General features: G+C 50.9%; 1 protein-coding gene across 1 annotated transcript in view; it reads left to right on the top strand.

Annotated features, from left to right (window-relative positions):
* POLE (DNA polymerase epsilon, catalytic subunit) overlaps positions 1-12,395 on the top strand; it is a 55,758-nt gene that overhangs the window by 34,283 nt on the left and 9,080 nt on the right. The window contains exons 30-41 of the mRNA XM_007456676.1: positions 3,619-3,831; positions 4,067-4,276; positions 4,536-4,679; positions 6,064-6,204; positions 6,411-6,564; positions 6,641-6,747; positions 6,971-7,147; positions 7,254-7,477; positions 7,613-7,833; positions 8,077-8,281; positions 9,522-9,695; positions 10,632-10,757. Of these exons, the coding sequence (XP_007456738.1) occupies positions 3,619-3,831; positions 4,067-4,276; positions 4,536-4,679; positions 6,064-6,204; positions 6,411-6,564; positions 6,641-6,747; positions 6,971-7,147; positions 7,254-7,477; positions 7,613-7,833; positions 8,077-8,281; positions 9,522-9,695; positions 10,632-10,757 (2,096 nt within the window). The remainder of the gene's footprint in view (positions 1-3,618; positions 3,832-4,066; positions 4,277-4,535; positions 4,680-6,063; positions 6,205-6,410; positions 6,565-6,640; positions 6,748-6,970; positions 7,148-7,253; positions 7,478-7,612; positions 7,834-8,076; positions 8,282-9,521; positions 9,696-10,631; positions 10,758-12,395) is intronic.

The following is a 12,395-nucleotide window of genomic DNA, read 5'->3' as shown; positions in this document are numbered from 1 at the left end:
AAAAAAAAAAAAAAAAAAAAAAAGAAAGAAAGAAACAAACAAACACTGGACCCAAATGGTTTCTCAGAGGGATTTTACCGAACTCTTTAAACAAATTATTCCAGAGAATGAAAAAAGAGGCTCCTTAGCTCATTTGGTAATCTTGATAACACTTGTTACCTTGGTAACAAACTGACAGGCCAGGAAAAGGAAGGAGTGTTATAGGCCATTGGCAGTTACAAACAACAGGTACAAAAATAGTAACAAACTAAATTTTGCACTGTATAAAAACAGTAACATTGTGTACAAGTAGGACTTATGCAAGGAATGGCAGGTGTTAACTTTAGAAATCTGCTAATTCAGTTAATTTTAGGAAAAATCTGTTCATCATCATCATCAAAAGAGAAGACTTATGGGATCATTTCCAATAGAGGCAAGAAAGAACATTTGATAAACTTTAATGTCTGTTCGTGATAAAACTTTGAGCAGGCAAAATCATAAAAGATGAGATGTTTCTCTGATAAAGTCTGTTGAAACTCAATAGCACACATATTTAATGGCACATTAGAATCATTAAAGTCGAGGAATAGGAAATGGATGCCTGTTACCATCACTTCTATTCAAAATTGTTTGGAAGTCCTGGCCAGCATAATTCAACAAGGAAAAGAAGTTAAATTTTAAGGATAGAAAGGCATAAAACTCATCATTTGCAGGTGATATAATTGTTAACACAGAAAATGTAAGGAAACCCAGGAATTGTTTTAACTAATAAGACATTTCAGTAAGATCATTAGATACAAAGCTGATATATAAAAATCTGTAGCTTTATCTTATACTAGAAACAATTAGGATTTTGTTGTTGTTGTTGTTTATTTTTGGCTGCATTGCGTCTTTGTTGCTGTGCGCAGGCTTTCTTTAGTTGCAGTGAGTGGGGGCTACTCTTCATTGCGGTGGGTGGGCTTCTCATTGCAATGGCTTCTCTTGTTGCAGAACATGGGCTCTAGGCGTGCGGTCTTCAGTAGTTGTGGCGTGTGGGCTCAGTACTTGTGGCTCTCGGACTCTAGAGCACAGGCTCAGTAGTTGTGGCACATGGGCTTAGTTGCTCTGTGGCATGTGGGATCTTCCTAGATGAGGGCTCAAACCCGTGTCCCCTGCATTGGCAGGCGGATTCTTAACCACTGCGCCCCCAGGGAAGGCCGGCATGCAGGATCTTAATTCCCCAACCAGGTATTGAACCTGCGCCCCCTGCAGTGAAAGGCGGATTCTTAACCACTGGACCACCAGGGAAGTCCTGCAAAAAGTTTTTTGATGTAACTTGAAAGTCTCATCCTAAAATTCATATGAAGAACAAGTATAAGAAAAAAACAATTTTGAAGATTAACAAGAGGAAGCTTGTCTTAGTATGTAACAAGACACACGAGAAAGTCTTATTAAGGCAAGACTGTACAGCAGTAGCGCTAATAGGTACCCTAGAAACAGATCCAAATACGTATGGGGACTTGGTCTGTCACAGAGGTAGCGTTATACATTATTAAGGAGAACGGAGTGCTTATTCAATAAATGATACTGGGGGAAATGTTTTTCATATTTCAAGAAGTAAGTAGCTATCTCACACTGAGTATGAAAACAAATTCCAAATACAGATCTAAATTGAAAAAACAACTGTTTAGAAAAAAACACAGGAGGCTATCTTTATGATGCTGAGGTAGAAAGAGCTTCTTAAGGCATGCATAAAAAATGATCACAAAGGGAAAGACAGATAAATTCAATTAATTAAAATGTAAATTTTCTGTAGTCTGAAAGAAGAATGGCAGAACGTTGGTATTCACTGAATCTGAGTTATAAGAGCATGGGTATTCATTACTTTTGTAATTTTTATAATAAAAAGTAGAAAACACACTTTTATAGCACAGAAGTCACCATAAAGAAACAAGTCATAATTCGAAGAAGATACTCGGAATGTACGAAAGTTAGGAATGGTCCATAAGCATGTGTATATTTTTCTGTTGCTATGTAGCAAGTAATCCGAGAACCTAGCAGCTTAAGTAACACAGGCGTTTTTTGTTTTTTGTTTTGTCTGCGCCGGGCCTTCGTTGCTTCATACGGGCTTTTTCTAGTTGTGTCAAGTGAGGGCTACCCTTCGTTGCAGTGTGCAGGCTTCTCTTGTTGCGGCATGCAGGCCCCAGAATGCATGGGTTTTAGTAGTGGTTGCAGTGTGCGGGCTCAGTAGTTGCAGCTCGCGGGCTCTAGAGCTCAGGCTCAGTAGTTGTGGCGCACGGGCTTAGTTGCCTGCAGCATGTATGATCTTCCTGGACCAGGAATCGAACCCGTGTCCCCTGCATTGGCAGGTGGATTCTTAACCACTGTGCCACCAGGGAAGTCCCACAGGTGTGTTATTATCTTGCACTTTCTGTGGCCTGTGGTTCTGGAATTTGGGGACACAGCTTATCAAGGTCCCTTGGCTCAGGGTCTCCCACAGACTACAGTCAGGTGTCATCGGGACTGTGGTTTCATCTGAAGGCTTCCCCAGCAACTGGGGAAGGAGGTGCTTCACTCTGGTAGCTGGTGGCAGGATTCACTAGTGGAGCTGTCCTCATTTCCTTGCTCCATGGACCTATCCAGAGGGCAGGTCACAGCCTGGCAGCTGACTTCAGAGCAAGCACTGGATAAGAGCCAGAGAGAGTGCCAGCAGTTCAGAGGTCACTGTATTTTATAATCTAATCTCTGAATGACATCCTGTCACTTACGTTGTAATCTGTTCATTTGAGGCAGCTCACTGGGTCCAGCCCACACTCAGGAGGGAGTCATACAGGGGCATGAACAGCTGGAGGTGGGGTCATCAGGGCCATTTTAGAAGACTGACTGCCCCAGGGTCATCCCCACTGTCACTTAGGTAAATCAAAAATGAAGTATTTAGATACCACGTCACACCAAAAACGAGTATGGTGACACCAACTATTAGCACACGTGGGGAAATAGGAGCTTATCTGTATTTCTGGTGGGAGTGTGAACATAGGGTCTTCAGGCAGCATGTGGAAGGATGGTTGTTGACAAGCCCAATTTCTAGTTCTGAAAGAGTAGAAATTAACCATTCTTCATTTTAGAATGTCATGGATAGGTAAGCTGATTTATTTGCATAATGGAATATCCTACAGTTAGAATGAATGGACATTGTCCACATGCATCAATAGGGATCAATTTCAAAAATATGTTATTGAGTAAAACAAGTTGCAGTAGGATGTGTACCATGTGTCTCTGTTCATATAAAACTGCAGCTTAAAGTAACGGTATGTGGGTTTATAGGTACGGAGTAAAAATTCAAAATGTGTGGGGAGTGGTAGGCACTGTGCTTGGGGGCTGGGAGGGAGAAACAGGGGGCCTTTACCTATTCTTTGCAGTATTTTATTTCTTATGAAGAGGAGAGAGTTCTGGAGCAAGCACAGAAAAATGTAAACATTCACTTCAAAATGGTGATGCCTGAGTGACATTTTCTGTCTGACCTTTTCACTCTTAAAAGTTTAAAAATAGATTAGTCTGTAAATGAATATGTTTGCATACAAGTATTTTACCTTATTCAGAGGTGCACTTATGGTGGATTTCTAGAGAGAGCTGTTCTAAGGCTCCTTTGGATCTTTGCAGGTGGGCGTGGCACAAGCTTCAGAAGGTGCCCAGAGCCTTGGCGCCCCCGACATGGAGGACTTCGGCCTTGTGAAGCCGCTCCGCTCGGCAGTGCCCGTTGCTACGAAGAGGAGGCGTAGCCACTGGGAGAGCCAGGAGGAGTCGCAGGACCTGGAGCTAACGGTGCCCTGGCAGGAGATCTTGGGGCAGCCTCCGGGGCTTGGAACCACCCAGGCAAGAATCCTCAGGGGGAGGAAGCAGGGACGCTGGTCAGGCCTGAGCTGTGACGAGTCGTCTCCCTGCAGGGTCTGGGCCCTGAACTGGGCCTTGACCCCTGAGCAAATTGGCAAGATGTACCCAGTTCTTACAGAGCGCCTGGGGACTGTGAGGGTTAGTTGCTGTGGAAGGGTGTTTCTGTTTCACTTGTGCTCAGCTGTATTTCCTGTCTCCTCCTCTTGACCTATCCCAGGAGGAGTGGCTGGTCTGGCTCCAGTTCCACAAGAAGAAGTGGCAGCTACAAGCTCGACAGCGCCTTGCTCACAAGAGGCGGCGGCGTCTGGAGGGGCCAGAAGGTGCACCGAGGCCTGGGACTGTCCGAGAGGGGCCCTCCGCAGGGCTGGGGGGCTTCTTTCGAAGAACTGCCCGCAGCATCCTGGACCTTCCGTGGCAGATTGTGCAAGTGCGGACAGCTATCAGTGGGAGGGCGGGACACCCTGAGGGCAGGAGCATGGCTTATGGGAAGGAAGGGATATCTGGATGGCTCATGATCCTGGGGACCTGGTCTGGAATGGAGCAGGAAGGGCAGGGCTTTACCTTTGTGCCTCTGTGATGGGCCCTGGTGCTGGAGGCCACCTGGGAGATGGCCTGTTCACAGGTATTGAGTGCCTTCTGTGACACGGTGAGACACGCACTGTTGTGTGACCTGTGTTTCCTTTCAGATCAGCGAGACCGGCCAGGCTGGCTTGTTCAGGCTGTGGGCTGTCATCAGCAGTGACCTGTATTGCATCAAGCTGAACATTCCCCGGGTATTCTATGTGAACCAGCGGGTGGCCAAAGCGGAGGAGGGCCCTTCCTATCGGAAGGTACGGGAGGCAGCTGGCATTGCTGATCACTGAGGTCAGCTGTCTGCTCAGCCTCTGAGGTTGTCTCCACTATGGAGGAGGCCAAGCAAAGACTTAGTGAGCTTTGTGACCTTGAGCGAGGTGTTCTGGAGCCTCCATCTCCTGAGAACCTTCTTGGGATGCTGTAAAAATTAATTGAAATGATGCTGTGAAGCGTAAGCAAGTGCTCAGTGATGGAAGCTGTGGGTGTCATTGTCCTTGCTGCACCATCCTCTTGCATCTGACGTCCATGTAGCAGGGAAAGGACTGGGTGGACATTAGTCAGAGGCTGTAGGCTCTCCTCCGTAGGCTCTTCTGATGTTAACAGCTTTATTGGGGTCTAATTCATATGCCATACAGTTCACTCATCTAAAGTGTACGATTCATTGGCTTTTAGTGTATTCACAGAGTTATGCAACCATCTCCACTGTCAATCTTAGAACGTTTTCATCACCCCCCAAAAAACCCCAGGCCCCTTAGCAGTCTCTCCCCTCTCCCAGCCCTCAGTAAGCACTGGTCCACATTCTACCTCTAGATTAGCCTCTTGTGGACATTTCACATACGTGGGGTCCTACAGCAGGCGGTCCTCCTCTCAGCTGTGGTGTCTTCAGAGGCCAAGCTCCCAGTCAGCTCCACCCAGAGCTCGTTCACTGAGCAAATGAGCACGTTTCTTGGTTGGGTGCTAGGAACCGATTAACAGGTTGATGTCTAGTTGAGGAGATGAGATTCGAGTAACTGGCAACTAGACAGAGGAGCCTTCTGGAGAAGGTGAAACTCGATTCTGACCAGAATATTCAGCAGAATATGGATCTAGAGAGAGGACAGGGGGGTGTTGGGCAGCAGAGGACAGATGATCTGGAATTCTGTAGCTTTCTTGGATGTGATGTGATGTAAGTTTGTAGGAGGACATCCTTCCTTGTAGGGTATTTTCCCCTTTGGGCACCCCTCTCCTGCTCCCTCCTCTCCAGGATTCCCACACTCTGGCTGCGGCTCCTTTCCTAGTCTTCCGTCCAGGAAAACATGGCTTCTCTCGCGGTTTTTGCTTCCTGCACCCTTAAGGTTAAACCCAGGAGAGAAAAGAGGAATATAAAGCGGGAACACCTGCCCCTCACAGTCTGGGAGCTTGTCTGCTTTTTAGAAGCCTCAGGCAGTTTCTTGAAGTTATGCCCAGACCTTTTCATTTTACTCATTGGGAGAGATGGGCTGTAGGGGTTTACTCCATGGTTGTGGGCACCAGAGGTTCTAGGCCTGTTTAAACGATGCATGGCTGTAAGAGTGTGCGCACATGTGTTTGCCTGTGCATTGTGGCACACATTACCACTTAGCTCAGTTGTGGGGTGAGGTCATTGCCATATTGTGTCACCAGGTGAATCGGGTCCTTCCTCGCTCCAGCGTGGTCTACAATCTCTATGAGTACTCGGTGCCAGAGGACATGTACCAAGAGCACATCAATGAGATCAACACTGAGCTGGCGGCGCCGGACATCGAGGGCGTGTACGAGACCCAGGTAACTGTTTTCCCAGCTGAACTGTGCAAGGATCTATCCGGATGGAATAGAGGGAAACAAACCCCACAGAGGCATGGACAGGCTAGCAGCATCGGCTGTGGACTCCACGGACACAGTGAATTTCAGCAGCATGTCTGCCGAAGATGGCCAGGGGCCTGTGCCCTCCCCCGTCAGCCCTCACACCACTCTGTCTGCCCCCCTTCCAGGTTCCGTTATTGTTTCGGGCCCTGGTGCAGCTGGGCTGTGTGTGTGTGGTCAATAAACAGTTGGTGAGGCATCACTCAGGCTGGGAAGCAGAAACCTTCTCTCTTGAGCACCTGGAGATGCGCTCTCTGGCCCAGTTCAGCTACCTGGAACCAGGTATGGCATGTGCCAGCTGCCCTTCCTTGGCCCGCCTCCTGCTCATCTCAGGGTGACAGGCCATGTCCTCCTGCAGGGAGCATCCGCCACATCTACCTGTATCACCACGCTCAGGGCCACAAAGCTCTCTTCGGCATCTTCGTGCCCGCACAGCGCAAGGCGTCTGTGTTTGTGTTGGATACCGTGAGTTCCGGGCCAGGCTGTGGGCAAACCTCGCTGGGGGAGGAGCATATCCCTGAGCACGAAACTCTCGCACCCCTGACCCCACTGCTGCCTTGTTTCCAAAAGCCTTCACCCAGCAATTAGAAGTGGATCCGCAGAGGTAGCCTGGCCACCCATGTCCACTCCGGGCTGCCCACTTCCTTCCCTGCGGGGAGAGGCGCCGACCCAGCCCTTGTTTGTCTAGGTGCGGAGCAACCAGATGCCCAGCCTCAGTGCCCTGTACTCAGCCGAGCACAGCCTTCTGCTGGAGAAAGTGGGCCCTGAGCTCCTGCCCCCCAGCAAACACACTTTTGAAGTTCGGGCTGAAACAGACTTGAAGGTCATCTGCAGAGCCATCCAGCGCTTCCTGCTGGCCTACAAAGTGCGTGCCATCGGGGTCCCACGCCATGGGAGCCCCCTCCCTCCTTTCCTCCTTCCCTCCCTCCCCCGGGCCAGGTCCACCTAGCTGTCTCCTTCCCTGCACCCAGGAGGAGCGCCGTGGGCCCACACTCGTCGCTGTTCAGTCCAACTGGGAGCTGAAGAGGCTGGCTGGCGAAGTGCCCGTCTTGGAGGAGTTCCCGCTAGTGCCTCTCCGTGTGGCTGATACGGTCAGCTACGGGGTCCTGGACTGGCAGCGCCACGGAGCCCGGCGCATGATCCGGCACTACCTCAACCTGGACACTTGTCTGTCACAGGCCTTCGAGATAAGCAGGTGAGCAGAGTGGAGGGGTGTCTCTGGCCACCTTGGCTGTGGCTGGCCTCGCGGGCCTCTGGTGGCAAGCCGGCCTTCCCCGCTTCCCCGGGGGGTGTCCCTCTTCTGGGGCTGGCTGACCCCGTGCCCCTGCAGGTACTTCCACGTCCCCGTTGGGAATCTGCCAGAGGACATCTCTGCATTTGGCTCCGACCTCTTCTTTGCCCGCCATCTCCAGCGCCACAACCACCTGCTCTGGCTGTCTTCCACATCACGGCCTGACCTGGGCGGGAAGGAGGCTGACGACAACCGCCTCGTTGTGGAGTTCGATGACCGAGCCCCTGTGGAGGTCAACAGTTCAGGCTGTTACTCCACAGGTGGGTGGGTGAGGCGCTCGCGGGCCTGGGCTGCTGCCCTTGTTGCCCTTCTGTGCTGCTGGGAACGCTCAGCCCTGTTGGGCCGGGAACCTGGGAGCCGAGCCTGCAGGGCTCTGCGGGTGTGTGCTCTGCAGTTGGCCGCCCCCAACAGCAGCAGCAGGGATTTTTCTGAGATAGTGCTTGCTGGGGTCGGGCTCCATACCCAGGAGGGGTCAGTGCACAAGCGGTGGTGTCTGTGTGCAGTGTGCGTGGAGCTGGACATTCAGAACCTGGCTGTCAACACCATCCTGCAATCTCACCACATCAATGACATGGAGGGGGCCAACAGCATGGGCATCAGCTTCGATGTGATCCAGCAGGCCTCCCTGGAGGACATGATCACGGGCAATCAGGCTGCCAGCGCTCCCACCAGCTATGACGAGATGGCCCTCTGCTCCAGCACCTTCAGGTAGCCAGGGGCTTGCGACCCTGAGAACATCACCTGACCTTTTGTTCTTCTTGTGCCCTCTCCTCTCCAAAGGCCGAACAACAGTTTGGGTCCTAGAAGGAGCAGTAGAAATCCTTTTATCTTCTGTCCCTGTTTCGGAAACTAAGAGCTAAGACAGTGTCACTGGGGCTTCCCTCCACCTTGCCAGAAACCAGCATAGAGCCAGGCTCCTTCCTCTGCTCATGGGTCTTTTGCTGCCTCCAGTATGGCTTGACAGTTCCGGGTGCTGCCTTCTGGCCCCCTTCCTGTGGCCAGAGGCGTGCCTGCAGGAAATCGCCAGTTTACTTGGGGTGCGGGTGTGTATCGAGTATCTGCTGCAGGATACACAGCAGGACATGCACAATGGGTTAAGCCACACAGAAGGGGGTGCGAATTGCAGCGGTGACACGGGCAGGGAGCACGTGTGCTCTCCACAGCCCACCAGGTGATATGACTGTGGCCCGTTGTAGAGATGAGGAAATCGAGGCCCCGTGCTTGCGGTCGTGCTGCAGTTGAGGGGAAGGGTTGGTGCTCAGGAGCAAGTCTTGGGATTCAAGAATGGTTTTCTCCAGCCGCCACTCCTGTTGCCTTCTCACAGAAGGCGGGCAGAGCTGGAGGGAGCGGGCTGCAGGCTAGGGGGCTGGTGGAAGAGAGAGGCTCAGGGGCCCGAAGGCACGGGTGTGGTCGGGGCCGAGGGCTGCTGGGCAAAGAAGCGGCCCTGTGTCCCGAGAGGTGGTGGCAGCAGAGCTGCCACGGGGGGGGGATGGCTTCAAGCCACCTGGGGCCACGCAACCAGGGCAGTCGTGGCGACCGTGGCGCGAGGGGGGGGGGGCGGGCAGAGCTGCCACGGGGAGGGGATGGCTTCAAGCCACCTGGGGCCACGCAACCAGGGCAGTCGTGGCGAAGCATATTGTTAGGCCCGTGACTGGCCCAAGGGAGGAGGGCCCTGGAGGTCTCTGTGGTCAGTCTTCTCCTGGTTCTCCCAGCAGGTGAGATGCCTTCTTGTAGGGCACCCCCGTCTTCTCAGCTCTGTCCTGGCACCAGCCGTAGGGAAAACTTGGAAGGTTGTGTTGAGTGTGGTGGTGTGGAGGGGCGCAGATGAGTCACGGAGGGCCGAGGAATGGATCTGGACAGTGAGAAGAGAGGGGGCAGAGGTGACAGCAAAACAGGGAAGAGCTGGTGCCAGCAACAGAGGGGGGCGCCCTCTGAACCCCTCCTGCAGGATCCTGAAGAGCATGGTGGTGGGCTGGGTGAAGGAGATCACGCAGTACCGCAACGTCTACGCCGACAACCAGGTGGTGCACTTCTACCGCTGGCTCCGGTCCCCGTCCTCGCTGCTTCACGACCCCAGCCTGCACCGCGCGCTGCACCGCATGATGAAGAAGCTCTTCCTGCAGTGAGTGCCGCCCGTGGGCTCTGGGCTCCACTGACCCCTCAGTCCCCAAACCAGACAGACGGCAGTCAGCACCTCTGGGATCAAGAGCCCACTTGAAGCATAGCGATCAGATGGCTCCCAGGAAGAGCTTAGCTGCCATCGCAGCTTCCAGAGACACGCGGTGTGATGCGTAGTCTTTGTTGCTTTTTCATAAGTCATTGTACACCGTGCTTACTGTTTTGCACCTCGCTTGCCTTCGTTACGGTAGATCTTAGAGAGCTGTGTGTGGATGTACCACGCTAATGGGCATTTAGGCTGCTTCCACAACTTTTGCTGTCACAGTGACCAACGTGGAGTGGCCTTGGACGTGGTGAGGTCGCGCAAACATGTCTGTAGAATAGTCTCCAGGAAGTAACGCTGTTGCAGGTCTGATCGATATTATCAGATAAATCTAGATGGGTGAACACCAATTTCATCAGTATTGTCAGAGAGCTCCCCGTAAAGGTCATACAGTTGATTGTGCTATTAGCGATGATTGGGAATGTATGTCCCCACTCCAGGCCATGCTGCCATGGGGGGTATTATTGCCAACCAGATGGGATAGAATGCTCTCTTGGTATACCCTTAATGTGCAGTCCTTATTATGAATGAAATTGGACTTCCTTTTCATATCCTTTGCCCATTTTTCTGTAGATTTGGGGTTTTTTTCCCTCATTAATTGGTATGAGTTCTTTCTAGATAAAAATTAGCCATTTTTCTGTGATGTGAGTTGCACACTTTTTCCTCAGTCTTTGTCTGGTTTTGTTTACGGTAGGGTTTTGCGACGCAGACCTCTTTGTTCTTTGTTGCTTCTGGGTTCTAAGTATGTTTTCTGCTTCAGGATGATCAGCTTTTTTCTCACAGTGTCTTCTGGTCTTCTCTGGTGTCTTGACCGTTGATTCTGAACTTGGTCTGCAGGCTCATTGCTGAGTTCAAGCGCCTGGGGTCATCAGTCGTGTATGCCAACTTCAACCGCATCATCCTGTGCACCAAGAAGCGGCGGGTGGAGGACGCCCTTGCCTACGTGGAGTACATCACCAACAGGTGTCAGCATTCCTGTACCCTTCGTTCATCTGTGTCTTATCTGATCCATTCACCTGCTGCTGACAGCCTTAACATGTCTCGTAGCATGGCTCTGTTGGTAACGAATGCTTTCTGCCTTTGGGTATCTGAAAAAGCCTTTATTTCACCTTTGTTTTTGAAGGATATTTTTGCTGGGCATAGAATTGCAGATGGATGTTTTCTGAAAGTCCTTTTTTTCCTCTTTGTGTTTCTTTTTGGATAATTTCTGTTGTTATGTCTTTAAATTCACTGATCTTTTGCAGTGTTTAATCAGTCATTAATCCCATCTAGTATATTTTTCATTTCACACTGACAGTTTTCATCTCTAGAAGCTTGGTTTGGGTCTTATACATCTCTAGAGTCTACTTAACATGTTCAGTCTTCCCTCTGGTTAAACACATGCAATACTATTCTAATAATGTTTTTTGGTTTTGTTTTTGTTTTAATTAATTTATTATTATTTTTGGCTGTGTTGGGTCTTCCTTGCTGCGTGCGTGCTTTCTCTAGTTGTGGTGAGCGGGGGCTACTCGTCGTTGTGGTGCGTGGGCTTCTCATTGCGTTGGCTTTTCTTGTGGAGCACGGGCTCTAGGCACACGGGCTTCCGTAGTTGTGGCTCGCGGGTTCTAGAGCTCAGGCTTAGTACTTGTGGCACACGGGCTTCGTTGCTCCACGGCATGTGGGAACTTCCCGGACCAGGGCTTGAACCCTTGTCCCCTAAATTGGCAGGTGGATTCTTAACCACTGCACCACCAGGGAAGCCCCTAATAAAAGGTTTTTTGTTTGTTTTTTGCGGTACGCGGGCCTCTTGCTGTTGTGGCCTCTCCCGTTGCAGAGCACAGGCTCCGGATGCGCAGGCTCAATGGCCATGGCTCATGGGCCCAGCCGCTCCGCGGCACGTGGGATCTTCCCGGACTGGGGCACGAACCCGTGTACCCTGCATCGGCAGGCGGACTCTCAACCATTGTGCCACCAGGGAAGCCCCCTAATAACAGTTTTAATTCCTGTTCTGCTCGTTGTTACGTCTCTGTCAGCTCTGATTTGTCTTCGGTTGATAGATTCTTCTCCTTATTATGTGTTGTGTTTTCTCTGCTTCTTTGCACACCTGGTGATACAGGATGGGATGCCAAACATTAAGAATCTTGGCTTGTCCGTTGGGTACTTTTGCATTCCTGTAAATATTCTTGAGCTTTATGTTATGTTACTTGGAAACAGTTTGATCCTTTGGGGCATTTTTTGAGATGTATAGGCAGAGCCAAAGCAGTGTTTAGTCTAGGGTTCATTATTCCCACTGTTGAAGCAAGACTTTGTGAGCACAGCTGCATGTGCCTCTGAGTTACGAGGTTCTGAGAGCGGCGGGAAGCAAGCACCCCAGGCCTGATGTGGTTTTCTCACACTTGCACGTGATCCATACTCTGCTGAGTGTGGGGTTTGCTCTGTGCCGCTCTCGCCTCTCATCCCTGCGGCGCTGGCCCCTGTCGCCCCTCCTGGCTGGACGCAGACACCTCCCTAGTATCGTTTACCGTGTTCCCTAGAAACTTTGAGGGATGATAAAATGTGCGTCACTTTATATCCATTTTTAAATAAGTAGAGGGTTAAACAGATAATAAAAGAAGTAGGGAA

Source organism: Lipotes vexillifer, unplaced genomic scaffold (genome assembly GCF_000442215.2).
Source record: "Lipotes vexillifer unplaced genomic scaffold, Lipotes_vexillifer_v1.1 scaffold1529, whole genome shotgun sequence".
Taxonomy (NCBI): domain Eukaryota; kingdom Metazoa; phylum Chordata; class Mammalia; order Artiodactyla; family Lipotidae; genus Lipotes; species Lipotes vexillifer.
This window is presented reverse-complemented; position numbering and strand designations above follow the sequence as displayed.